Source organism: Stenella coeruleoalba (assembly GCF_951394435.1).
Source record: "Stenella coeruleoalba genome assembly, chromosome: 15".
Lineage (NCBI taxonomy): Eukaryota > Metazoa > Chordata > Mammalia > Artiodactyla > Delphinidae > Stenella > Stenella coeruleoalba.
In genome coordinates, this window is record NC_137161.1 from 26521907 (window position 1) to 26546509 (window position 24603).

General features: G+C 49.2%; 2 protein-coding genes across 3 annotated transcripts in view; one reads left to right on the forward strand and one right to left on the reverse strand.

Moving 5' to 3' along the window:
* TTLL9 (tubulin tyrosine ligase like 9) overlaps positions 1-2333 on the reverse strand; it is a gene marked incomplete at its 3' end in the record, with an annotated part of 55664 nt that extends 53331 nt beyond the window's left edge. The window contains 1 exon segment of the mRNA XM_079944625.1: positions 2296-2333.
* A 9680-nt stretch (positions 2334-12013) lies between these two features.
* On the forward strand, positions 12014-21322 carry DUSP15 (dual specificity phosphatase 15). 2 transcript variants are annotated; one of them, XM_079944004.1, is made up of 7 exons: positions 12014-12688; positions 13383-13416; positions 15366-15448; positions 17556-17605; positions 18588-18662; positions 19815-19986; positions 20780-21322. In XM_079944004.1, the coding sequence occupies exons 1-7, from the start codon at positions 12668-12670 to the stop codon at positions 21050-21052; spliced, it is 708 nt and encodes a 235-aa protein (XP_079800130.1). In that variant the 5' UTR covers positions 12014-12667; the 3' UTR covers positions 21053-21322. The 2 variants fall into 2 exon arrangements, with proteins under 2 accessions (XP_079800130.1, XP_079800131.1); XM_079944005.1 differs by lacking the exon at positions 17556-17605 and having other exon boundaries at positions 12669-12688.
* The last annotated feature ends 3281 nt before the right edge of the window (positions 21323-24603 follow it).

Genomic DNA, 24603 nt, shown 5'->3' on the forward strand with positions numbered 1-24603 from the left:
ATACCAAGTGTTTGCGAGAATGTGGAGAAATGATAGTGATGCTGATGGGAGTGTAAATTGGATAAACTTTTGGAGAGAAAGTTGGCATATTAAAACCATCGATTACTATTTCATACACATTAGACTGGCAAAAATCTAAAAGTCCAAGTTTTAGCAACAATGTGCTAAAATGGAAACTCCTCCTCCGCCAGTAGAAGGCACTTTGAAGAACCACATGGCAGTATTTAGTAAGTTGAATGTGCATATACTCTACACCCAGCAATTCTATCCTAGAGCTACACCCTAGGTAGATACCCTACATATGTACTCGGCAATATACATACAAGGATGTTCATCTGTAACTGTTAATATTTTTATGGAAGTAATCTGCAGCACACACTGTTGGTGGTCCATCCTTATCCCTTGGGCATTTGCCATTCCTGTGCATGCAAATCACAGGGCTTTCCTCTGCCAGCACCTGCAGTTCTTTACCTGAAGTCTTCTTCTAGCCCTTGGTGTGCTCAGCCAGTGCTTGGAGTAGATCTGAAGTACCAGGGAATTAACTGCCCTCCCCCCAACAGCATAAAACCAATGATGACTGAAGTTTATGGATAAATCCTCCAGCTCTTTCATCACTCAGTTGGGGTAAGTCTACGGTGTGTTCTACACTCTCTCATAGGAATCCCCGGTGGGATGGAGCCCCACTTGCCCACAGCAATAACCTGTCAATAATGCACTTTTTATTGGTTTCTTTCCCTTAGCTGTCTCACTTCCCCACTTCCCTGCCGATGCTTACTGGAATCACCTTCCAGATAAACGATCTGCTCTCACATCCTTATCTCAGGGTCTGCTTCTGGAGGAAACCAATATAAGACACAACCTAAGTGCCTTTCAGAAGGCAGATAGAAAAATAACTTGTGGTAGATAATGGAACTCATACAGTAGTTAAAATGTATCCAGAGCTACATGCACCAACATGGATAAATACTGAAAGTATAATTTTGTGAGACAAAAGCAGGGTGCAAATGTAACAGTATAATGCCACTTATGTAACTTTTATTCCTAGCCACTCGGGCAGCTAGGGGTGTCCATGTGACACAATTTGGGTCAATAAGATAAAAGCATAAAACCGCTAAGGAGGGTAGGTTCCTGGGAAGTGTTTGTTCTTTTGATTTGAGAGAGAGATGGCTTGAGTCTGCCCTCCTCCCTGCTTCCCATCTTGATCATAACATGAAGGCTGAAGATGTAGCAGCCACTTGGTGTCTATCAGGAAAATGTGAAGGCAATCACAGAGACACTAGCTCTGACGTTGTTGCACCACTGCACCAGCCCCACGGAAGATTTGTTACATGAGGAAAAGAAATACAATTTTTTAAAAGTACTATTAGTTGGGTTTCCTGTTACTTGTAGCTAAATGCATTTCTAATCAATATCTGCCTTGATAAAACAGATGGATGGGTCTTGTTAACTGAAGTGCTCTTTGTTTTGTTGAGGTGGGAGTGGGTGTGTAAGTTCCAGGAGCTGGAACACAGTGGAACACTGTGCATGCAAGAGTGAAAGGTTTGAAATTGGTGGAAAGGAGTCAGTACAGAGACAAAGAAGGCAAAGAAGATGGGTGCTGCATGAGAGAAAGGTCAGAGGCCATGCATGCCTGCCCCAGAGGTGGTGTAGCCAGGAAGGGCATTAGAAAGAACAGAAATATATAATGAAATAGGGAATAGAAAATTCTAAAATATTTGCCATGGTGTGTGCAATGTAAACTACCTCCCCTAATTCCCACAAAAATCTTCAGTAAAGTCTGCATTGCTCACTCCTGCTTTGTGCAAGTGGATTATTTTTAAGAAATCCGAAGAGGTGCTGAGTTCTATAACCAGGTTATTGGTGCAGAGCGATGCAGAAGTTCAGAGTGCAGTTGACATTTGCATTATCAAGTCAACTTCACGTGGTTGTTGAAGGAGGCAAGGAAACACAGTTAGACAAAACATGGGCCATGGAGTCCAACAAGCTCTGCCACTAACAGATGCTATGGTCTTGAGCAAGTAACTTAGCCTCCCTGAGCTTCAGTTTCCCCATTGGTAAAGTGGACATAAGAGTAGTATCTATTTCAAAGAATTGTGGTAAGGATTCGATGAGATATACAAGTAAAGTAACAAGCCCAGGGCCTGGCACATGGTAAGTGCTCACTGATTGTTTATTATCATTATCATTATTTAAGTAAAGAAGTGGGGAGGGAGGGATGGACAAAGGGAAGGAAGGAAGGCAGCTAGCAAGCAGGAAGTTAGTTCTGGGTTTATTGGATTGGGTGGGACCACTCACCGCTCTCTTCCCTTTGGCAGTCCATGCCCCTTGTAATTTTGATTCTGCAATGAGAAAAGGAAAGTGATGTAATCTTATGCATATCTACCTGCTTCCCAAATCAACTTACTGTAGATACTAAAATGCTCAAACTATCGGACTCAACACTGCCCAGATGCTATGACATGAAGGTTCAGCCTGGCCAATTTCTTATTAGTCAACATGTGCCTAGTAACTTGGTCCTTGAAATGAACCTCCAAGAATCCAAGGGTCCACCTCACTGTAGGCTTACTCCACAGGCATGACCAGTATAGTGAACATCCGTTTTCAATGCTCTAAAAGTCCAACCATTAACCCCAGTTTGAGGGCTGAACTCAGCAGGCTCTGTGAGAAGGATGTGGACCTACTCTAACCTTGAATGTTTGATTAGACCCATGATCCAGGAGGAGCTGGGTCAAAGACTCAGAGCAATGTTAATTTCTTCTACCCAAAATGGACCTTCCAAATCCTCAAAGGGTGGTAGGTATTATTCTCCTCCAACTATGTCCAAAACAGTTTCTCCCTCAGTCCTGATAAGACTAATCCCTAAGGCAGATATGAAAAAAGAACTAGAAATTGGTCCGATGCAGGATGACCTTTGCACCTTGGCCAGACGTGCCATCTGTATTAGTTTTCTACTGCTGCACTGCATAACAAATTACCACAAACTTAGTGGCTTAAAACAGTGCAAATCTATATCTCACAGTTTCCTTGGACCAGGAATCTGGGCACATCTTAGCTGGATCCTCTGCTCAGGTCTTGCAAGGCTACAATCAAGGTGATGGCTGGAGTTGTGTTTCTCCTCTGGGGCTTGGGGTTCTCTTCCAAGATCATCCAAATTGTTGGCAGAATTGTTACTTGGGGTTGTAGGACTGAGGTCCCTGTTTACTTGCTAGTCATAGGCTGGGACTGCTCTCAGCTCCTAGAGGCCACTTGCAGTTCCTTTTGAAGTGGCCCCCATAGGCAGTTCACAACATAGATGTTGCTTTTCTTCCAGGCCAACAGGAGCATGCCCTTCTGATTTCCAACCCTCCCCCCACTCCAAGTCAGCTATGGCAGAGTCTTATATAATATATTGTAATCATGGTAATAACTATCCCATCAAATTCAGAGGCTCCATTGACACTCAAGGGAGGGCATTATACAAGGTGTGTACACTGAGGATGGGAATCTTGGGGGCCACCTTAGAATTCTGCCTACCACACAATCCTACCCCTCAAAAAGCCAGTGGAAGGGGATAGAGCCCCTCTAATTCCTCCAGAACTAGTCAAGTGTCCTAATCTTTTTTCATAATATCTTTTCTATTCTCATATGTTTATGTATGTTTATTCAGTTGCTCCAGAGTCTTTGCTTGAAAAACCTTCCCTTTCCTCACTGAATTGCCTTGCCTCTTCTGTCAAAATTCAACTGATGTATATGTAGGTCTATCTCTAGACTTTATTTTGTTCTGTTGACTTATTTGTCTACCCTTATGTCACTACCACACTGTCTTAATTACCATAGCTTCGTAGTAAATCTTTGAAATCAGGGAGCATAAGTCAAACTTATTTTTTTTCAAGATTGTCTTCGCAATTTGAGGTCCTTTGGACTTCAGTATAAATGTTAGGATCAGACTTCCCTGGTGGTGCAGTGGTTAAGAATCTGCCTGCCAATGCAGGGGACATGGGTTCAAGCCCTGGTCCAGGATGACCCCACATGCCACGGAGCGGCTGGGCCCAAGTGCCACAACTACTGAAGCCCGTGCGCCTAGAGCCCATGCTCTGCAACAAGAGAAGCCACCGCAATGAGAAGCCCTCGCACCACAATGAAGAGTAGCCCCCGCTCTCTACAAACTAGAGAAAGCCCCCGTGCAGCAATGAAGACCCAACACAGCCCAAAATTAATTAATTAATTTTTAAAAAAATGTTAGGATCAGTTTGCTATTCTATCAAAAAAAAGTATGTTGGGTTTTTTATTGGGATTGTAGTGAATGTACAGATCATTTTGGGAAGAAGTGACACCATAAACTATTGAGTTCATCATTCCATGAATATGGTCTATCTCTACTAATTTAAGTCTTCAATTTCTTTCCACAATGTCTTCTAGTTTTCAGTATAGAAGTCTTGAACGTTTTTAATTAGATTTATTCATAGGTATTTGATTTTGTGATGCTATTGTAAATTTTTAATTTTCCAATTATTTGATAATAGTATATTGTGGTAAACAAAATAATGCTCCCTCAAAATGTGTCCATGTCCTCAGGCTTCCCTGGTGGCGCAGTGGTTAAGAATTCGCCTGCCAATGCAGGGGACACAGGTTCAAGCCCTGGTCCGGGAAGATCCCACGTGCCGCAGAGCAGAGTAACTAAGCCCATGTGCACTACTGCAGCCGACACGCCTAGAGCCCATGCTCTGCAACAAGAAAAGCCACGGCAATGAGAAACCCGCGCACCGCAACGAAGAGTAGACCCCTCTTGCAAAAGCTCGCGCACAGCAACGAAGATCCAGCGCAGCCAAGAATAAAGAAATTAATTAATTTAATTAAAAAAACAATTAAAAAATGTGTCCATGTTCTAATCCCTAGAACCTGTGAATGTGTTACATTACATGGCAAAGGGAAATTAAGGTTGTAGATGGAATTAAGGTTTGGAATCAACTGACGTTAAAACAAAGAGATTATCCTGAAGTACACAGGTGGGCCCAATGTAATCACTCATTTTAATGCTCTGGGAGGGAAATAAAGAAATTTATTTCTTTAGGTACCATTCATCAGAGGTGCCACACGGGATAAGAAGCAGGTTGGGGTGGGAGAGCTGGATTCTAGAGTAATTCATTCCTCTCTCTGGGTCTAATCTTTCCCACTTCTGAAATGGGGGAGTTGGCCTGTGCACTCCTAGAGGGCAGGGGCTTGTCAGATTCACCTCTGTGCCCCCATTGGCCAGCACTGGGGTCGCCTGGGAAAAAAACACATTAGCGTTTTGGGGGTGGATGGATGGAGGGATGGATGGATTATAGATGGATGAGCGAGTCGTAAGACGGCACGGGGTGAAAAGATCTCTAAGAGCTTTTCCAGGTCAGGAAATACGAAATTCTGAGCTTCCCCGGGGGTCACAGAAATCGCTGAGTACAGTTTAGAATCCTAGCGTTTCATAAATTTCCCGCCAGCAAACTGGGTTTCTTGGACTCTCGCAGGAACTCCGGCGTTGCGCGGCATGCCGGGACTTGTAGTTTTTTCTCTGAACTCATCATTTTTCTTCCCATTCTAACCGGAATCCCTCCACGAGGACCCCTCAACTTCTGAATCCCTCCGCGATTTCCCTCCCTCTCTGGGACGATGGAACATCTGGATCGAGGGGCACCCCTACCTTCTGTCGCGACATGATACAATTCCCCAGGGCCCGACCCAAACCATCACTGCGTCCCGCTCGAGCGATTGCGTCCCGTTGCCAAGGCGACGGAGGGAAGGCTCTGCCGCTCTGATTGGATGAGGCAAAGACACGCCGTTTGGCGCAGCTCGCAGTCTCGAGCTGATTGAAGCCCTTGCGTGTCATTGCGGCCCGGACCTCTCTGCTCCCCTCTACTTTCTCTCCCAGCCCCACGCCTCCGCGACCCTGGGGCACACCGGGCCAGAGACCGGCTGCCAGCCGCGGGCACTCACTGCCTAGCGTCTCCTCCGGCTGCACTTCGGTTGAACTAAATAGCGCTGCGTCTGAAAAGTTGTCAGTTTTTGGTCAATGCGATGATTCTAAGTTTCCTTACTCGGTCCCTCACTGAGTTACCTGGTCAGTTGGTCACCTGGCCAATCGGTCACTTCTGATCTCTCCCAGTCACTCTAATTCTTAGGCACCAACTATGCTAGGACTCGCCTCAATGCCTGCAGTAGCCTCCTGTCTAGTTGTGCCCACTTTGCCCTATCCATTCCAATTCATTCTCTGCACTGCAGGCAAAGAGCCCTTTAAAACACAAATCTGATCTTGTCTCTCCCCTGCGTATAACCTGAAGTGGCAATTTATTCGTCATTGCACCCTGTATTGGCTCCCTGTCCTTCCACTGCCCTGGAATCTCTATACCTATATCTATATAGCTGACTAGAAACTATTCAAAATTTTGTTGTTGTTGTTTTATACCAACAAAACGTAAGTTATGTAGGAATGTATCTAACAAAATATATGCAAGGCATTCATTAAACAACAAATTATTATTAAGCATCTACTCTATGTCTTGCCCCATTCTTGACTCTGCGGATACAGCAGTGAACAAAACTAATAAGGATTGTGGAGTTAATATTCTCATAGAGAAAATTACAAAACATTATTGAAGGACATTAAAGAAGGCCTGAATAAGTGGAGGGATATACCATGTACGTGGATGGGAAGACTCAGTATCATAAAGACATGTATTTTCCCAAATCCAATCAGGATTTTTGAGAGCCCTTATCAAACCAAAAAAACAAAGTGTATTTGTTGGGGAAAGGAGATATTTCTCTGCCTATTAAGTCACATTATGGTGCAGGGAGAGGCAAATATTAATGGAATACAATGGAGATCCTGGAAACAGACACAGGTGTGTGTGTGTGTGAACTTGATGTACCATACATAGAGGTGGCATCATAAATCAGAAGGGAAAGGATGGAGAACTCAGTAAATGGCACTGAGAAACTGGCATTCCATAGGAATAAAAAATAAGATACCTAATTCAAATGGATTAAAGAATAAATATGGCAAACAAATATTTCGGACTACAGCTGACCCTTGAACAATGCGGAAGTTAGGGGTTTCAACCCCAAGTAGTTGAAAAACCATCTATAGCTTTACAGCTGGCCTTCCCTATAGACGGTTCCGCATCCTTGGATTCAACCAACCTCCGATTGTATAGTACTGTAGTACATATTTATTGAAAAAAATCTGCATGTACGTGGACCTGCTTAGTTCAAAATCATGTTGTTCAAGGGTCAACTGTATATACGTACATACATATATATATAATTTTATGACTTCATGGTGAAGAAGGATTTCTTAATAAAGCATAACTCATAAGGGAAAAGTTGATCTGTGACTCTCTCAAAATTTAAACTGCCATGTAACGGAAGACATTGCAAATTGGATTAAAAGACAAGCAATAGACTAGGAGTAAAAACCTGCAACCTATATAACAAAGGGCAAGCATTCAAAGAACTCCTGAAAACCCTTAAGAAAGACTCTCCCCCACAATCTGCAAAGGAAAAGTGAACAAAATATATAAATAGGGAACTTTCAGCGGAAAAAAACTTGAATTGCCAATAGGCAACTGAGATACATAAATCAAAATAATTATAAGAGATGATTTTAAATACATCAACTAGACAAAATTAAAACACATATGCATGCCAAGTGTCTGTGAGCATGTTGGGGAACAGGAATCTTTATATGATTACATTCACACTTTGGAAGGCAATTTGGCAATATCTCATAAAGTTGAAAAGGCACACACCTTACAACTCGTCGATTCAACTGCTGGTTATACAGCCCATAGGCTCTCTGAATACAGCTGCACCACCCATGGACTACCTTTTGTTTTACAGCTAATGTGCAAGATGACAACCTTCCCTAAAGAAATTCGAACACTTGTGCATAGGTTGTATGTATAAGGATGTTCTTTGCATATAATATAAAGCATTCTTTATATTAGTGGAAAATATTAGAAATGATTTAAATGTCCATTGGTAGGGTGATGGATGAATAAAAGGGGATATACCCTAATAAAAAAATACTATACAGTGATTAGAATGAATGATCCAGCTCTATATCAACATGGAGATATCCCCCAAACCTATTGTTGGATCAATAAAAGAAAGTTGTAGAATGATAAATATTTTTAAAGGTTACCTTTGTGTTAATTATAAACACACATACAAAAGCACATTCTATATATTTATGGGCATATAGGTATTACAAGTGTAAAAACACAGACTGGAAAGATGCACACCCAATTCATGATAGCGTTGCCTGTGGGGAGAGAATTAAGGAGGAGGAGAGAGGAGAGGGAACTTCAACTATGTCAAGTTTATTTGAAATGGTTTTTTTTAAAGAACCCAGTTGAAGCAAATAGGTCAAAATATTCTTATCTGGATTTGTTTTTCTTTTTTTTCTAAATGAAAAACAAGCCATAGTAATAAAAGAAAATCAGTACTATGATAGAGGAAGTTTAGGATGTTTTGGGAATGCATAACAGTGAGGTCTAACCAATCTAATTGGGGTCAGCAGAGACTTCCAGGAGGAAATGGGAGTTCATCTGGTAAAGGGGATGGGAAGGGCATTCCAGGCAGAGGGAACAGCATGTACAAAATTGGAAGACAGTGAAGAATGTTTGAGGAAGTGAATGAAGATCAGTGACCAGGAAAGAGTGAAGAGAGGAAAGATGAGACGGCCAAACCTATATGTTTTTGTTTGTTTCCTTTTTTACAGATGCAGAAACAGAGTCCTAGTGAGGGGAGTAGAACCCAGGCCTCCTAACTGCCTGTCAATTGCTCCGTGATAATAATAATGACAACAACAATAATGATGATAATGGTGATGTGCTGTGTGCAGTCTCTCTAGTAGGTACTTTAAATATGTCCTTGCATTTAATCTCACTACAGACCTAGAGGGTTTTTTCCTCCCCATTTTACAGATGGTAAAACTGAGGCCCATAGAAGTTAAGAAATTTGCTCAGAGTCACAGTGGCAGAAGCCCAATCCCACAAGGCTTTGTGTGCCGTACTTAGCAGGTTGGACTTTTCCCCAAGGGCACTGGTGAGTGTATTAGGTTCCTATTGCTGCTGTAATTACCGTAAACTGAATGACTTAAAACAGTACAAATGTATTAGCATATAGTTCCTGATGTCAGGAGTCTGAATCGGGTCTCACTAAGCTAAAATGAAAGTGTTGGCAGGGCTGAGTTCCTTCTGGAAGCTCTATGAGAGAGTCTGTTTCTTTGTTTTGCCTTCCTCATGGCCTCTTTCCATCCTCGAAGCCAGAAATCATAGCACTGTGACCTCTGCTGCTGTCATCACATCCCCTCTGACTCTTATACTCCTGCCTTCCTCTTTCACTTATAAGGATTCTTGTGATTACACTGGACCTTCCCAAACAATCCAGGATAATCTCCCCAACTCACGGTCAGCTGATTAGCAACTTCAATTCCATCTGCGGCCTTAATTTCCTCTTGCCATGTAACATAACACGATCCCAATTTCCAAGGATTAGAGAATGGACATCTTCGGGGAGACCATTAACTTGCCTACCATGGTGAACCACTGAATGGTTTTAAGCAAGGAAACACAAGGTGAGAACTGCATTTTAGCATCTTCATATTACTGGTTTTAAAAAACTGTCACTTCCCGTGACTCATTTAAGGCAAATTGGGCTTTGTAACAACTAACACTTTCAAAGCCTGAACAGTATATAGATATTAAATGTGTTAAATCTAATAACTACATTTTTTTCCAGGGTTTTTAACCTCATAGAGTTCTTTCCTACCTGTGCTTTGATTATTTCCCCAACAATCAAGTAGAGGTACAAAGGGTTATGTGTTAATTGCCCCCAGATGGATGAGGAAACAGACCCGGGGCATTCGGTCACCTGCCCAGGTTCACGGAGCTGCTAAGGCCAGGGTCATGATGAGGAACTGGTCTTCAGGCCGCCTTCTCGGCATTTCTTTATGCCATCCATGGGGTGGGGACTTCTGGAAAACTCAGGTCAGACAGTACATCTTTTGCAATATTTCCTGTATAACCTGGGGTCCAATAATTATTTGTTGAATGGATTAATAACCCTGATTTTACTTCTGAGGCACAGATAGCGATTTTCAAGGCAGGAAAACTGGGAGTCATCCTAGAATTCCTTCCTTTTTCGCACATATAATCTAGCTACATGTCAGTTATGCTGCCAAAATACTAATATATGCTGCATCTCTCCCCTTCTTTGCAGCCTCTCCACTCCCTCTTTGTCCCAGGGCACCTCATCTCTTGCCATCTCTCACCATCTCTCCTCAAAGCCTCCCTTCTTTGCTTCTCTAATCTATACTCCAGTTAGGGGCCAATGTGATCCATGTAAATCAGATGACATGGCCACTCTGTTTAAATTTTCCTACTGGCTTTCCATCATACTGAGAAGGAAACTCTAAACCCCCAATCATGGCCATACGTGGTCCTTCATGCTTGGCCTCTTCTCCTCTTTAGCCTCAATCTTACCACCTTCCCTTGGCCTCCTCCCCTCCAGTCCTACTGGCTCTTCCCAAAGACCAAGCTTTCCCACCGCAGGGCCTTTACTCGTGCTGTTCCTTCTGCTGGAAATCTCTCCACTCTTTAAACAGCTGTGTCCTTCTTACATGTCAGGTCTTATCCAAATGTCTCCTATTTACAGAAGTTCTTCCTGTCCTCCAGTTTGCTTCCTCCATAGAAAATTGTGACCGTTTGTAAATGCTTTGTCTATTTGTCTATTTTGTTTGCCTTCCCTCCTAGCCCTGATGTCCAGTATGGAGCTACCAGCCACATATGGCGATTAAGCATTTGACATGTGGCTAAACTGAATTGAGATGTGCTCTAAGTATAAAATACACACTGGATTTTAAAGACTTAATACAATTAAAAGAATGTAAAATATGTCATTAATAATGTTTAAATATTGACTACACATTGAAATGATAATATTTTGGCTATACTGGGTCAAATAAAACCATGAGTAACAACCTGCTTCTTTCTACTTTTTCAATGTCGCTACTAGAGAATTTGTGATTACCCATGTGGCTCACATTGTATTCCTACTGGGCAACACTGGTCTAGACCGTTAGCCAACAAAGGTAGGAACCACTGCCACCTTATCTGTTAGGGACATCCCTAATGCCTACCATATAGTGGGTACTCAGTAAGTATTTGTTGAATAATTTGGTTTATATGAGAACCTTGGACACAGAGCTGAGACAGGCAGCCCCATGTACACTGTGAATTTGAGGAAGAAAGAAATACCAAAGAAACAGTTTTATTTTCCTGCAGTCACTGCATTTCAAACAGGTTCCTCCGACCCTGTCCTTCTCTGTACCCACATTCCTCCCACAGTCACCACTACAGATGGAGGGGGGCAGGTGACGGCTAGAGGAGTAAAGCTGGTTCAGCTGCTTCTATTTCAGTCCCACAGGAGGTGTGTGCTCTCAGTTATTTCACATTCTCCATCTTTGGTCCTAGTAGCAGCACACTGAGACATACCGTTTGCGTAGCTGGGAGCCCAAATGGATTTGCCTAAGGTCACTGAGCAGGTCAGAGGTGAATGAATAGGGCCTGGAACCCTGGTCTCCAGACTCACCTTCTGAGACTCTTGCCTCTAACTACATCCTGTCGTAGTCTCCTTTACTCCAAGGAACCCAGGTGACTGTAACACTCACTCGTCTCCCTCTCCTCACATGCACCTCTGATTTACTGGGGTCCCTAAGCAGAGTTATGCCTGGTCCCAGCAGAGCTGACCCAGATGGCACTATCCTCAGAGGCCAAAGTATATGGGAGGAAGAGATGGGAGGACGGCTGGATGAATGAACAGACAGACGGAACAGTGAATGGATGGAGTGGAGGATGGGAGGACAGACTGGCTGCAAGAGTTGGGGAGGAGGATGGTTGGCTGGTAAGATGCCTGCATGGGGGACGGAGCAGGGAGATGTACAAAGGGAAGGAATTACCCACTTTTCTCGTCTCAAACAGAATCTGAAGATCAAAGTCCAGCCCCCATCACGTTTCTGCTAGAAAACCGAGGCCGAAGGAGCTAGGCGTTTCGCCCCAGGGCCCGCAGGGAGGGCCGGGCAGAGCTGGAGCTGGGATCCGAGTCTCTGAGCCCGCGGCTGGGGGCTCTCTCCGCCCCCGCCCCGCCCGCGCCTGACGGTGCCAGGGTGGGGGGAGCGCCCCGCCCCCACCTCCGGAGGTGGAGGCCCCTCGCGGCCCCAACAAGCTGCCGTTGTCCCGCGGGCCCCGGGCCCGGCACACTGGGGCTTTGTCCAGCCCCCCGCCGCGACCCACGGGTGGGGGGGCGGCCCACATGACCAAGGGGGTAGGAGGAGCCTGCAGCGGCGGTGGCGGCGGCGGTGGCAGCGGCGACTCCAGCATTTCCCTCCCTGGCCGGGGGTCGGCGGGCGGTGGCGGCGGCAGCGGCGGCGGCGGCAGCTGGGCAGGGCTGGGCCGAGCTGCGGACGCCAGGCCCCCCGATCCCCGCCAGGCTGCGGACACTAGGCCCCCCGATCCCCGCCAGGCTGCGGACACCAGGCCCCCCGATCCCCGCCAGGCTGCAGGCGCCGGGCCCGGGCCGTCAGGGCAGCTGTGACCCTTGCGCTCAGCGGGTGGCGAGCTGGGGGTGCGCCCGGATCCCCGCCCCCGGGATCATGGGGAATGGCATGACCAAGGTAGGGGGCCGGGATGGCGCAACCCGCACCTGGCCGGCCCCAGCGCCGGCCGGGCGCCCGCCTCTGACCTTCTGGCTCTGGCGGTCTGTGTGTCTATTTCTCTGTCTCCCTGGGACCCTGAGATCGTACGTCTCTGTCTGTCTCTCTGGGGCGGTATCTCTCTCTGCCTCTGCCTCTCTGTGTCTCTGTCTCTGACAGTTTCTGTGACTCTGTATTTCTTGCTGTGTCTTTCTGTGGCACTCTTGTCACCCCCAGACTATCTCTTCCTGAGTCCCTTTCTCTGTCTCCATGTGTCTCTGTCTCCCTGGACTCTCTCTAACGCTGTTTCTCTATCCTTCCCCATCCCCCACCCCAAGGCACGACCCCCATCTGTCCCTGCCTTCCCACCTCCTTCTCAGAATTCCCCATCACCCACCTTAGAAAGTCCACCTCTCCCTTTGCCCCCTCCCCTGTGCTCCTCCCACCCTCTTTCCCTAGGTCTTTGTGCCCCTCCTTCCTCTTTCCTCTCCCCCTACCCAGGCTGGCCTCCCTTGATGCCCCCCTGCTGCCCTCCCCAGACATCACTCATAGAGCATCCAGGCCCACAAGACGGGGGTGATCGCTCCCTGAGTCCTGAGGGCCAGACGCCCTTCATGGGACTGAGCGGGGCTGCATGCACCCCTACCCGGCTGACCCCGGCCTGTCTCTCCTGTAGGTACTTCCTGGACTCTACCTCGGAAACTTCATCGGTGAGCACCGCCCATTCTGTCCCAAGGCCATGGCATACTCCCTGTCCCAGGCCTGTGTCCACCATTCATGCTCTGGCCCACGCACCCTGGACACGCTCAGGAATGGGGCCGGGGGCAGGGAAGCGATGCCAGGCTGGGAGGGGGAAAGAACTCATGAAGACTAAGGGGGACGTGGGTGGAGGAGTGTCCCCAGTACAGAGGGCTCCGAACACTGGACACTGGGCAAGGCTGCACCTGCTCTGAGCCTCAGCCTCTCCCACAGCACAAGGCCCACCCCTGCTTCTAAGGATTTTGCCAGCCCTGAGGTTCTGGGTTGAGGTCTGTTTGGAGGTGTTGCTTCTAGCTGGGAAGCTGGGAAGGCTTCCTGGCACAACCTCCTCCTCAGAGGAGAGGTCTCTAGAGACTGGACTCTACGTCAGAAACTTCACCGGGGAGCACTGCCCGCTCTGTCCCAAGGCCACAGCACTCCGCCTGTCCCAGGCCTGGGCTAAGAGACAGGCTGATCCGGAGCTTGGGAGACCCAAGGCAAGAAAAGTCACTTCCATCTGTGGAGTCAGAGAAAGCTTTAGGGAGGGAGGGGCATCTGCACAGGGGCAGAGCTTTCCCCATCCACTCCTGTCCCACTCTGGGCTTAGGGGCCCCACTTTCCTAAACCCTGGTCCCTTCCTCCCCGGGAGCTCCCTCAGCAGCTCACACCACACCGACTTCTGAATATTTGGTAAGTAAGGTCTGAACCCCCTTTAAGTGTGCAGGCCCACGAGGGCAGGAGCCATGAACTTGACCCCACAATGCCATGCCCAGCCAAGGCTGCACATGGTAAACACTCAGTAAATGTGGTGAATGAGGAAGTGGGCATGTGGAGATCAAGTGTTATTTCTTCGATTATAAAAGGTCTGCATGCACTGGAAATCCAGCCCCTAGAGATGGCTACTGATAGCTGTGGGAGGTATATCCCTGGGTTGTTTTCATGTATCTTCGTACATATAGATATAATATTTAAAACAAAAATGGAGGCCTATTCTGCATGCTGTTCTGTAACCTGTGTTTCCCATTTAATAATATATTGTGGGCTTCCTTGCACATCAGCACACAGAGATCTTGTTAGTGGCTGCACAGTATTCAAGTATGAATATACCATTATTTATCCAGTCCCCTTGTGGTTTGTTCCCTTTTTTTTTTTTTTGGCTGCATTGGGTCTTCGTTGCTACACGCAGGCTTTTCTCTAGTTGCGGCGAGCGGGAGCCACTCTTCATTGTGGTGCGCAGGCTTCTCATGGCCGTGGCTTCTCTTGTTGTGGAACACGGGCTCTAGGCGCACGGGCTTCAGTAGTTGTAGCACGCGAGCTCAGTAGTTGTGGCTCGCAGGCTCTAGAGCGCAGCCTCAGTAGTTGTGGCACACGGGCTTAGTTGCTCCATGGCATGCGGAATCTTCCCGGACTAGGACTTGAACCCGTGTCCCCTGCATTGGCAGGCGGATCCTTAACCACTGCACCACCAGGGAAGCCCAGTTCCCATTTTTAACTGTTTCTGATGTGTTGACAGTCATAAGCAGCAGTGCAGAGAACCATCTTCTACACACAGCTTTCTGTGTGAGTTAACCCTTCTGTAGGCAAGATTCCTAGAAGAATTGCCTGGTGAAGGATATGCCACAGAAGGGTGTTTGCAATGGAAAGAACAGCAGGGGCAAGGCTGGGGAGGTGCTGGGCTGTTACCTGTGGGTGCCCCAGTGGAGAGACTGAAGCTTAGGGGTGTGACAGGACCTGTCATGCTGGGAGCAAGAGGTGGTGAAGGAGCAGGGAGCCGGCAGAGGGTGGGCCAAGGTGGAGAGGGCGGGCTGAGTAGGAGAGTGGGGCCGTGAGCTCCCGCCTCACTTGGCCAAGTGAGTATATATATATCGGAGTATATAGGTCACACCTGCCAGATTGGCTCAAGCATCCTTGTTTCTTTCAGACGCCAAAGACACGGATCAGCTAGGTCGGAATAAGATCACACACATCATCTCCATCCACGAGTCACCCCAGCCTCTGCTGCAGGTAAGCCTTACCCCCATCCCAGAGCTGCACATGGGTGGGAAGGGGGGTTTCAGACCCCCACAGCACCCATTTATCAAGTACCTACGACGTGCCAGATCCTCGACTGGCACCAGGCCTTCCTGACCCATATGCTAACTCATTTGCTTAAAAACTGGCCTGTTTTACATTAGCATCCCTATTTGCTCCCTCTCTGGCAACTGAGGACCAGAGAGGTAAAGTAACTGGCCTGAGGTCACACATCCAGGAAACTAAGGAGCTGGAATTTGAACACAGGCCATCTGGCTCCAGAGGCCTCACACTAAACCTTAAAAAGTCTCCCACAGGGGCTTCCCGTTGTCCAACTGAATAGATGACTCCACGTAGATGTTTCTGGGCTCTGTGTCTCGCTTGTGACCTGGGGCTATGATTTCACCTGTCTGGGCCTCTGATCCCTCAGCCCTATCTGCCCCCAGGGGACTGTGACATGGTAAAGATGCTTTGAACACTGTACAGCACGCCCCCACTGGGAGGGTTGGAGCTGGTATTATCGAATCCTGGAAAAGACGGGGTGAGGGTGTTATGACCTAGAGTAGGGAAGTAGGAAATCCAGGCCACATGTGCTGGAGTCAGGAGCTCTGAGTTCACATTTTCACCACATTCTGACTGTAACCTTGGGCACAGGTACTTCACTTCTCTAGACCTCAGTTGCCTGATCCGTAAAAGGGGAATTTTATAACAGTACCTACCTCACTGGGTTGTTGAGAGCCACAAAATAGGCGCTCAGCAAATTATAGCTGACATAATAACAAAGTTAATCATATTCTCAATCCATAAACAGAGCCCCTTCCTCTTTATCTGTTAGAGTCTGGCTCACCCATCGACGGGAGAGAACTGTGGGTGGGAAGGGACTCGAGATCTGAGATCCAGACCGGGTTCTGTCACAGCTTTGCTGTGTGCCCTTGGGCAGGGTCCTTGCCCTCTCTGGGCCTTAGTTTCCCCTTGTGTCAGATTTGATGGTCTCTAAGAGCTACCTCCAATAATCTGTGGTTCTCAGTGTCACAGAGACACTAGAAGAAATTTCCAGGTCAATGGAGTCTGATTTTGCTTTATAGAGCAGGCTTGTTTTGGAGTATTTGGAGGATGCAAGTCACTAGAGTGCCTGAGGAAGGTTGTCTAGGCATGACTATATTTACTAATGAAATGACTACTGGCAAAATGAGTCCCTGCTCCGGCAGCCCTGCCCTCTTCTCCCTCCCCATCCATCAGTGAATTTACCAGTCAGGGTTTGATAATGCCCTGCAAATCCAAGGCCAAATGTGTTGCAAAGCGAATTTGCAAACCTCGCAAAAGATGCAGGCTCGCAAAAGATGCAGGCTCGCAAAAGATGCAGGCTTGCAAAAGATGCAGGCTCGTGGGACCTTGGGGAGAGTGAGTTACAGAGAAGGGCTGGAATCTCACACAAAGCCACTAACAGATGAGGACCTAGCCAGGCGGTCACTTAGTCACTGGCTGGAGGTGCGCCAGTCCCTTGAAAAGAGCCATTTGAATATCAAAGGACTAAGAGAGGTCCCTGAGAAAAGTGATTCTTGGAATGTGGGCAGGGCTCATCTTTAAGATCTTGTGGGAAGGTTAGGCGTGGAGTGAAAGATGTGGTAGCAAGTTTGTTGGAGAAATTCCTGACAATTCATTCCTTGATTATTTTAATAATTAGCACAGAGTTTTATAACCACAATTCATGAACTAAAACTAATCTTCATATTTCTTGTTTCTTTTCAAGAGAATAAAATCTGCTTTGCCCTTCTTACTGTGTAATTTTGTAATCCTTTTATGGAGGGGAGTCAAGTTAAGTGGCCCTTTCCCAGCTATTAAATAAAAGGTCCCTGAATCCTTTTCGGCAAGTCTTTGTGCCCGAGTCAGCTACGGGGTTAGGATACCATCTTCTCAGAAGGTTCTGGAACCACAGATGGTCAGACCTGGGAGGCCCTCAGAGGAGGTGTCTACCCTCTTTGGACAGAGACAATAACAGTGGCCCAGAGAGGGGCAGGAACTGGCCTAAGGTTGCTAGGTGCTTGGGAGGCCCAGGCTGGGGTTGGGGTGCAGGCTGCCCATGTGTGTTTTGTACTTGCAGGACATAACCTACCTTCGCATCTCAGTGGCCGACGCCCCTGAGGTACCCATGTAAGTTCCTCTGGACGGGCTGACAGATGGACAGACAGCTGCTTCATGTGGGGGGAAGAGGGAGGGTGGGAGGTGGTCTGAGGGAGGACAGAGAGGACTCAGGCCACAAAGCTGTCCTGGAGACCCCAGCACAGGTGTTCTCCCAGACCACCTGGACTCTGTCTCAGCCACACCCTTGCCTATGCCGCTGGCCAAGTCTTAACCTCCCAGAGCTCAGTCTCTTTGGCTATGAAATGGAGAAAACACCCCGTCCCTCAGGCTCAGACGCCCCAGTGGGTTTGAAAGGGTCAGGCTCAGCCTGTTCCTGGCCTTGGAGTTAAGGCATCTGGGTTCAGGCCAGGCTCTGCCACTTACTTGCTGTTTGACCTTGGACAAATCACTTCCCCTCTCTGAGAGAGAAAATGGGTGTGTGAGGGGTTGGGGCCATCAGCACCAAGGAGGCTGTCATAGATCAGATAGCGCAGGTTGAGGATCTAGGACAGGGCCTGGCGTGTAATGAGGGCTCAGAAAGCAGGATTTTGGTTTATGTTATTAGCAGTAGTACACCCCAGCCTGGGAGGGACCCAGACAGACACTCCTGCCCCTTGGGACTCTTGCTCCCAGCCCTGTTGTTGACCGTTATTGTCCCCAGGCGCTCTGTTTGCAGACCCCAGAGGGGTGGGACTCCTCGCACCCATTTCCTTGAAAGGTCAAGATAAACCCTCCATGAAAATAGGATCCACAGGACCCGTTGAAGAGGTGCTCCTGCCTCTGTGGTGGGATTTGCCAGCATTGGCCTCTCTCACCTCCTGAAACGCCACCATTATTGCTTCACACACACCTCCACCAGTACTACAGTGTCAGCCCCTAGTCACTGCACGTGCTGGCTGACCTGAGGATCCAGGGCTCTGTCTCTTGCCATCCCAGAAATGGGGTGGGGGACAACTCCTAGGAGACCTGTCCCCCCCCCCAGTGCTCTGTACCTTATTGCTTTCTTCTCTAGCAAAAAGCACTTCAAAGAATGTATCAACTTCATCCACTGTTGCCGCCTCAATGGGGGAAACTGCCTTGTGCACTGGTGAGTTAAGAGGGGAGTGGGGGGAGGGGAAGTGAGTGGCCTTCCTCCATCCTGAACATGCCCTCATCCTGTGGGGAATGCAGAGCCTGCGATGGATCTTCTCCAGCCTGTCACGATGCCTGACAGTCCACCATTCGTCTGACAGGCTGATGGAGGACTCAGATCAAGGCTCTGTCTCTTACCAGCTGTATGGCCATGGCCAGATAGCTATTTCTCCCTGAGACTCAATTTTCTCATCTGTAAAATGGGAAAAAAGAATGTTGACCTGGCGAGCTATTGGGAGGAATAGGTGAGGTCAGGCAGGTAGCCCAGCATCCTTCAGTAATTCCAGCTCCTTCTCCTCCCCTCTAGCCTTTGAGGCAGTAGTACAGGGCAGTGAGGAGCCCCAGGCTGGGAGATGGGACCCCTGAGTTTTCCCAGGGGCCCCTGGCCCTGTTGATTTCATTCATTCCATAACTTCTCACTACGCCTGGCTCAGGGTAGCTCTGCCTGAGCCCCAGCCATAGGGACGGCTCCTCCAGCCTGCCTCTCCCCCTCTCTTCTTCCTTTCCTTGCTCCAGCTGTGCTGGCCATCTCCCCATTCTTCAAGTCCACCAGGATCCCACCCACATGGTCTTTGTACACTGCCCAGAACATTCTTGACAATCCTTACCCGTCTTTCAGGATTCAGCTTGATGTCACTTCCTTGCGAACCCCTTCCCTAATCCTCCGCATCCCTTCCACTAGATTAATACCTCTTCTTATACAATCTCCTAGCCTCTGGACTCATCTTCGAAGCAGTTATCACCACCTGAAATTGTTTCCCTTGTTAGCGTCTGTCTCTCCCAACCATATTGTAAGGCCCAGGATAGCAGAGACCATGTCTGTTTTATTCTCCACTATATCCCCAGTACCTGAAAAATCACAGATGATCAGGAAACGTGTACTGAATGATTGAGTGAAGTGATGTTTCACTCAGGCCTTTGATGTGGGTGAATGCCAGGCAGAGGGAACAGCATAGACAAAGGCCTGATGTGGGAAGACAGGTCCTGGCAGGTTCCTTGTGGTTGGAGCTCAGGAGGCAAGGGTGGGAGAGCTGAAGTGGGGATGGGGCGCCTGGAGGACACGGAGGAGATTGGGCCTTACCTGAAGCCTTGGGGTGGGATGTCCCAGCTTTGCAGGCATCTCCCGAAGCACCACCATCGTGACGGCATATGTGATGACTGTGACAGGACTGAGCTGGCGGGACGTGCTTGAAGCCATCAAGGCCACGCGGCCCATCGCCAACCCCAACCCAGGCTTTAGGCAGCAGCTTGAAGAGTTTGGCTGGGGCAGTTCCCGGAAGGTAGGGGCAGGGGCAGGGGTGGGAAACTCTTCTTACTTGAGCTGAGCACTGATTGGAAGGAATTTAGCCTGTGGCTCTTGAGCTAACCTAGCCCCTAGGTTGGACGGCCAGGTGTTTTCTTTTCCTTTTTAACTTAGGATTTGAACACCCGTGGGCCTGATTATGGACCCTTCAATCTGGCTAGGTTCCAGCATTGCCTGCTCTGCCTACCTGGAGCCTGAAGGCATTTGAACATTTGGCTCCTCTGGGGAGACATGTCCAGTCCTTATTCCACCCCTGGGTCCTTGATGAGGCCAAAGCAGTTCCTTCTCTTATGCCCACTGGGCAGATGGCACATGGAGATGTCGGGGACTGAGCTGCGCCCTCCCCCACCCGCAAACAAGAGATGAGAGAGAGAAGCAGTCAGTGCAGGAAGGCAGGCTGCTGCCCAGAGACTTGTCTGCAAGGCTGCATTAGGAAAGAGGCAGGCAGGGAAGAGGGCCTGCTTGAGTAGAGTTGTTGGTTAGTGTGGGGAGGGGTTAATGTGGTCCCCACTGTGCAGGTGGGGGGCTCACTTTAGTAGGTCTGGAAGATGGAGTGTCAAAGGGGAAGGGGATTCAGGGAGAGGGGAGGGATTCGGAGGGAGAGGGGCTCAGTTAGGGGGATGGGGACGCAGAAGGGAAGCTAAGAGGATGGTCAGGACGGGAGGGGCTTAGCGAGGTGTGGGAAGCTCGAAGAAGAGCGGAAGCTCTGAGGATTGGGGAGGGGACCGAGCCGGCGGCCCGGCATCGACCCCGACTCCACCCCACCCCAGCTTCGCCGGCAGCTGGAGGAGCGCTTCGGGGAGAGCCCTTTCCGCGACGAGGAGGAGGTGCGCGCGCTGCTGCCGATGTGCGCGCGCTGCCGGCAGGGCTCTGCGAGCGCGGCCTCTTCCCCCGCGCCCAGCTCCTCGGCCTCGGAGGGGACCTTGCAGCGCCTGGTGCCGCGGTCGCCCCGGGAAGCCCACCGGCCGCTGCCGCTGCTGGCGCGCGTCAAGCAGACTTTCTCTTGCCTCCCGCGGTGTCTGTCCCGCAAAGGCAGCAAGTGAGGATCCTGCCCCGCCGTGGCGCCCCTCGGCCTCTCGACCGGTCCCCTTCGGGGATTGTCTGCGCCTCCCACGGCCTTCAGGACGGGCCCAGAGCCTGTGGGAGCCCCGCGGCGGCCTGATCCCCGCCCCTGCCCCCTTCGCGCCTTGCTTGTCTGCGTCCGCGGTCAGTGTGTCCTCCATCTGTGTGTGTGGCTCTGTGTCTGGGCCGGCCTGCTGCAGCTACCTGGTGCCTTAGTTCTTGGGCTGGGGGAGGGTGCCCCGGCCCCCCCTCCCATTAAAGGCGGTGGGAGTGGGAGTGGGTGGGTGGGGTAGTTGGATGGGCCTGGAGGATATTAAAGAGACACAGAAGCTGCCTGTCTGATCGCCTCCCAGTCGTTCCTTCATTGAGCAAAGGCAGGGCTGCAGGACTCTGCCAGGGGCTGGAGCCTGCCGGAAAAAAGAATGGGAGGGGGTTTGCATCCCCTAGGGCCTGAGGAGCCTGCCACCCTCCGTGAACTGCAGTCTGCAGGACTGAGTTCCACTTCCCTGACCCTCACCCCATCTCTCCCTGGAGCCCTGGTCTCCTGAAAAGGCCGCCAGCTCCTCCTCTCTGAACCCCTTTCCCCCTGGCTGAGCTCCTGTCCTCCCTGAGCACTGCGCCCCGCCCCCGCCTCCTCCCCAGCTCCTTTCCTTTCCCTATCCACAAATCTTAGCTAGTAAAGGTATAGTAGTAGTACCTGCCTCATGCCTGACTTTTTACTTGAATGAGTTCACTTACTCCTCGGGGAGGAAACTGAGGCTCAGAGTGGTCAGGCAGCTTGCCCAAGGACACACAGCTAGAGTAGGGGAGGCTGGGTTTGAAGCTAGACACTCTGTGTCCCATGATGGTTGTTAAGAAGCAGCTCCTTCTGGTCTTGAAGGTTATTGGCAAGGAGGATCCACCCCCAGCTAGTGGGAATGGCCCTCCCCACCTAGAGTTTAAAGGCCAGGGGAGCCACTGTGGAGGGAGGGTCTCAGGGCAGCCCATAAAGCAGCAAACTGACTCTGAGGATGAACAGGGGTCACCCGAGCTGATTTTTCCTAAACTAAAATTAACTTAGAATTAAGAGAGATCTGAAATCTCTATAATCTAATAAACACCTGTATGGGGGTTCTTATTATGCACCAAGCAGTGTGTTCAGGGCTGTGGGGGAGGCCCAGATTCCAGTATTCGGGGTGGGAGGATGGATGAAATAACCTTCACCTGCTACCCAACCTCCTCCTCTGCATTCATGCAACATGAGTTCATTGAGTACCTACTGTATGCCAGGCATTGTACTGGGCACTGAAGACACAGCAATGAGCAAACCTGTGCCCTGGTGTTGCTGACATTCTGGTGGGAAAGACACTAGATAAACAGATAAACAAAAGAAAAAATATGTCCGGGGGACTTCCCTGGTGGCGCAGTAGTTAAGACTCTGCACTCCCAATGCAAGGGGCCCGGGTTCCATCCCTGGTCGGGGAACTAGATCCCACATGCATGCCGCAACTAAGAGTTCTAATGCCTCAACTAAGGAGCCAGCCTGCCGCAACTAAGACCCAGTGAAACCAAATAAATAAATATTTTTTTAAAAAATGGGGGGCTTCCCTGGTGGCACAGTGGTTAAGAATCCACCTGCCAGTGGACACAGGTTTGATCCCTGGTCTGGGAAGATCCCACATGCCGCGGAGCAGCTAAGCCGCACGCCAAAACTACTGAAGCCCCCGCGTGTAGAGCCCGTGCTCTGCAACAAGAGAATCCACCTCAGTGAGAAGCCCGCACACCGTAACGAAGAGTAGCCCCCGCTCGCAGCAACTAGAGAAAGCCCATGTGCGGCAACGAAGACCCAACTCAGCCAAAAAAAAAAAAAAACTCCATTCCTATCATCTCTAGGACAAACAAAACCCCTTGATCTGATGTTCCAGGTCCTTCATGATGCTCCCCGCCCCCTTCCATTGCTGCTTTTACCACACTGTGGCTCAATAAGAGCAATAATACCACTCATTTATTGAGCACTTACTGTGGGCCAGGCAATGTGCCAAACACTTTACCTGCATCTCATTGAATCCCCAAGCAGCCCTGTGAAGTGGCTGGTCAGCTAGCAAGTGGTGGGGCTGGGATTTGAATCCAGGCAGTCTGGCTGTGGACCCCATCCTTGTCATTACTATGACTCTGCCCACCGCCCCCAGAAAAAAATGAAGAGATTGCCTGACACAATCAATACTCCTGCTTAGATGTAATTATTACTCTTGTATTTATTATTTTATTTTATTTTTTAATTTTTTATTTTATTTTTGGTTGCATTCGATCTTCACTGCCGCACTCAGGGTTTCTCTAGTTGTGGCGAGCGGAGGCTACTCTTCGTTGTGGTGCGCGGGTTTCTCATTGCAGTGGCTTCTCTTGTTGCGGAGCACAGGCTCTAAGCGCACGGGCTTCAGTAGTTGTGGCATGTGGGCTCAGTAGTTGTGGCTTGCGGGCTCTAGAGCACAGGCTCAGTAGTTGTGGCACATGGGCTTAGTTGCTCCGTGACATGTGGGATCTTCCTGGACCAGGGATCGAACCCGTGTCCCCTGCATTGGCAGGTGGATCCTTAACCATTGCACCACCAGGGAAGTCCCATACTCTTGTATTTAATCATATGAAATTTTTTGTGCTCCATCAGAGTCCCACAGCTCTGATTTTGAATCCTGGCTGTGACTGTAGAAATGTCAGAACTGGGTGGCTGCTGCCATATGAGGACAGAAGGTGGGGATCATGAAGCAAGGCCCCTGACAGGTACACATGAGGGACAGTGCTCCCAGCCTCTGGTCAACACTGGCTGGCCATCCAGCTCGGTGCTCCCTGCAGTGAGGGGTGGTTTCTCCCTCTCAGAGCCTCAGTTTTCCCAGGTACACAGCCAGGGTGGAGCGGTCTGAGCTACTTGACCTCTTTCATATCACAACCCCCCTTTGACAATTTAATGAAAGATACAAACCCTAGAAAAATGCGTAGAGATGAAAAAATTGCATACACTTTGGGCGGGTCACGGACCCCACCCAGAACCCATAAACTCCAGGTGCAGCTGTTGGGAGGCAGTGTGGGGCACTGTTCAGCCCCCTGGGCTCTGGGGGCAGAGGGTCCTGGGTTCAGATTCTGACTCCCCCAGGCACTAGCTCTGTGACCTCAGTCCTCTTAACAAAGTAGGTAATTACACTCATCTCACGTGCTGTTGTGAGAACCCACTGAGACACTGCAGAAAAGGCTTCAGCCAGGCCCAGCACCATGGTGAGCAATCAGAAAGGGACTCCCAATATTTAAGGAAATATTTCTCCAAGGGTGACCCATGGACCACCTGGATCAGAATCCCATGGCGGGACTTGTTTAAAATGCACATTCCTGGACTTCTTGCCCAGAAAATCTGATTCTTCAGGTCTGGGATGGCGGCTAGGAGTATGCATTTTAAACCAGTCTCTGCCTCCCAATTCTACTGGGAGTTAGTCTGAGAAGCACTATGCTTTTCCCACCTCTACAGTCCAGGTCCTGGAAAGAGACTAAGTTTCCGGTAGGCTGGGAA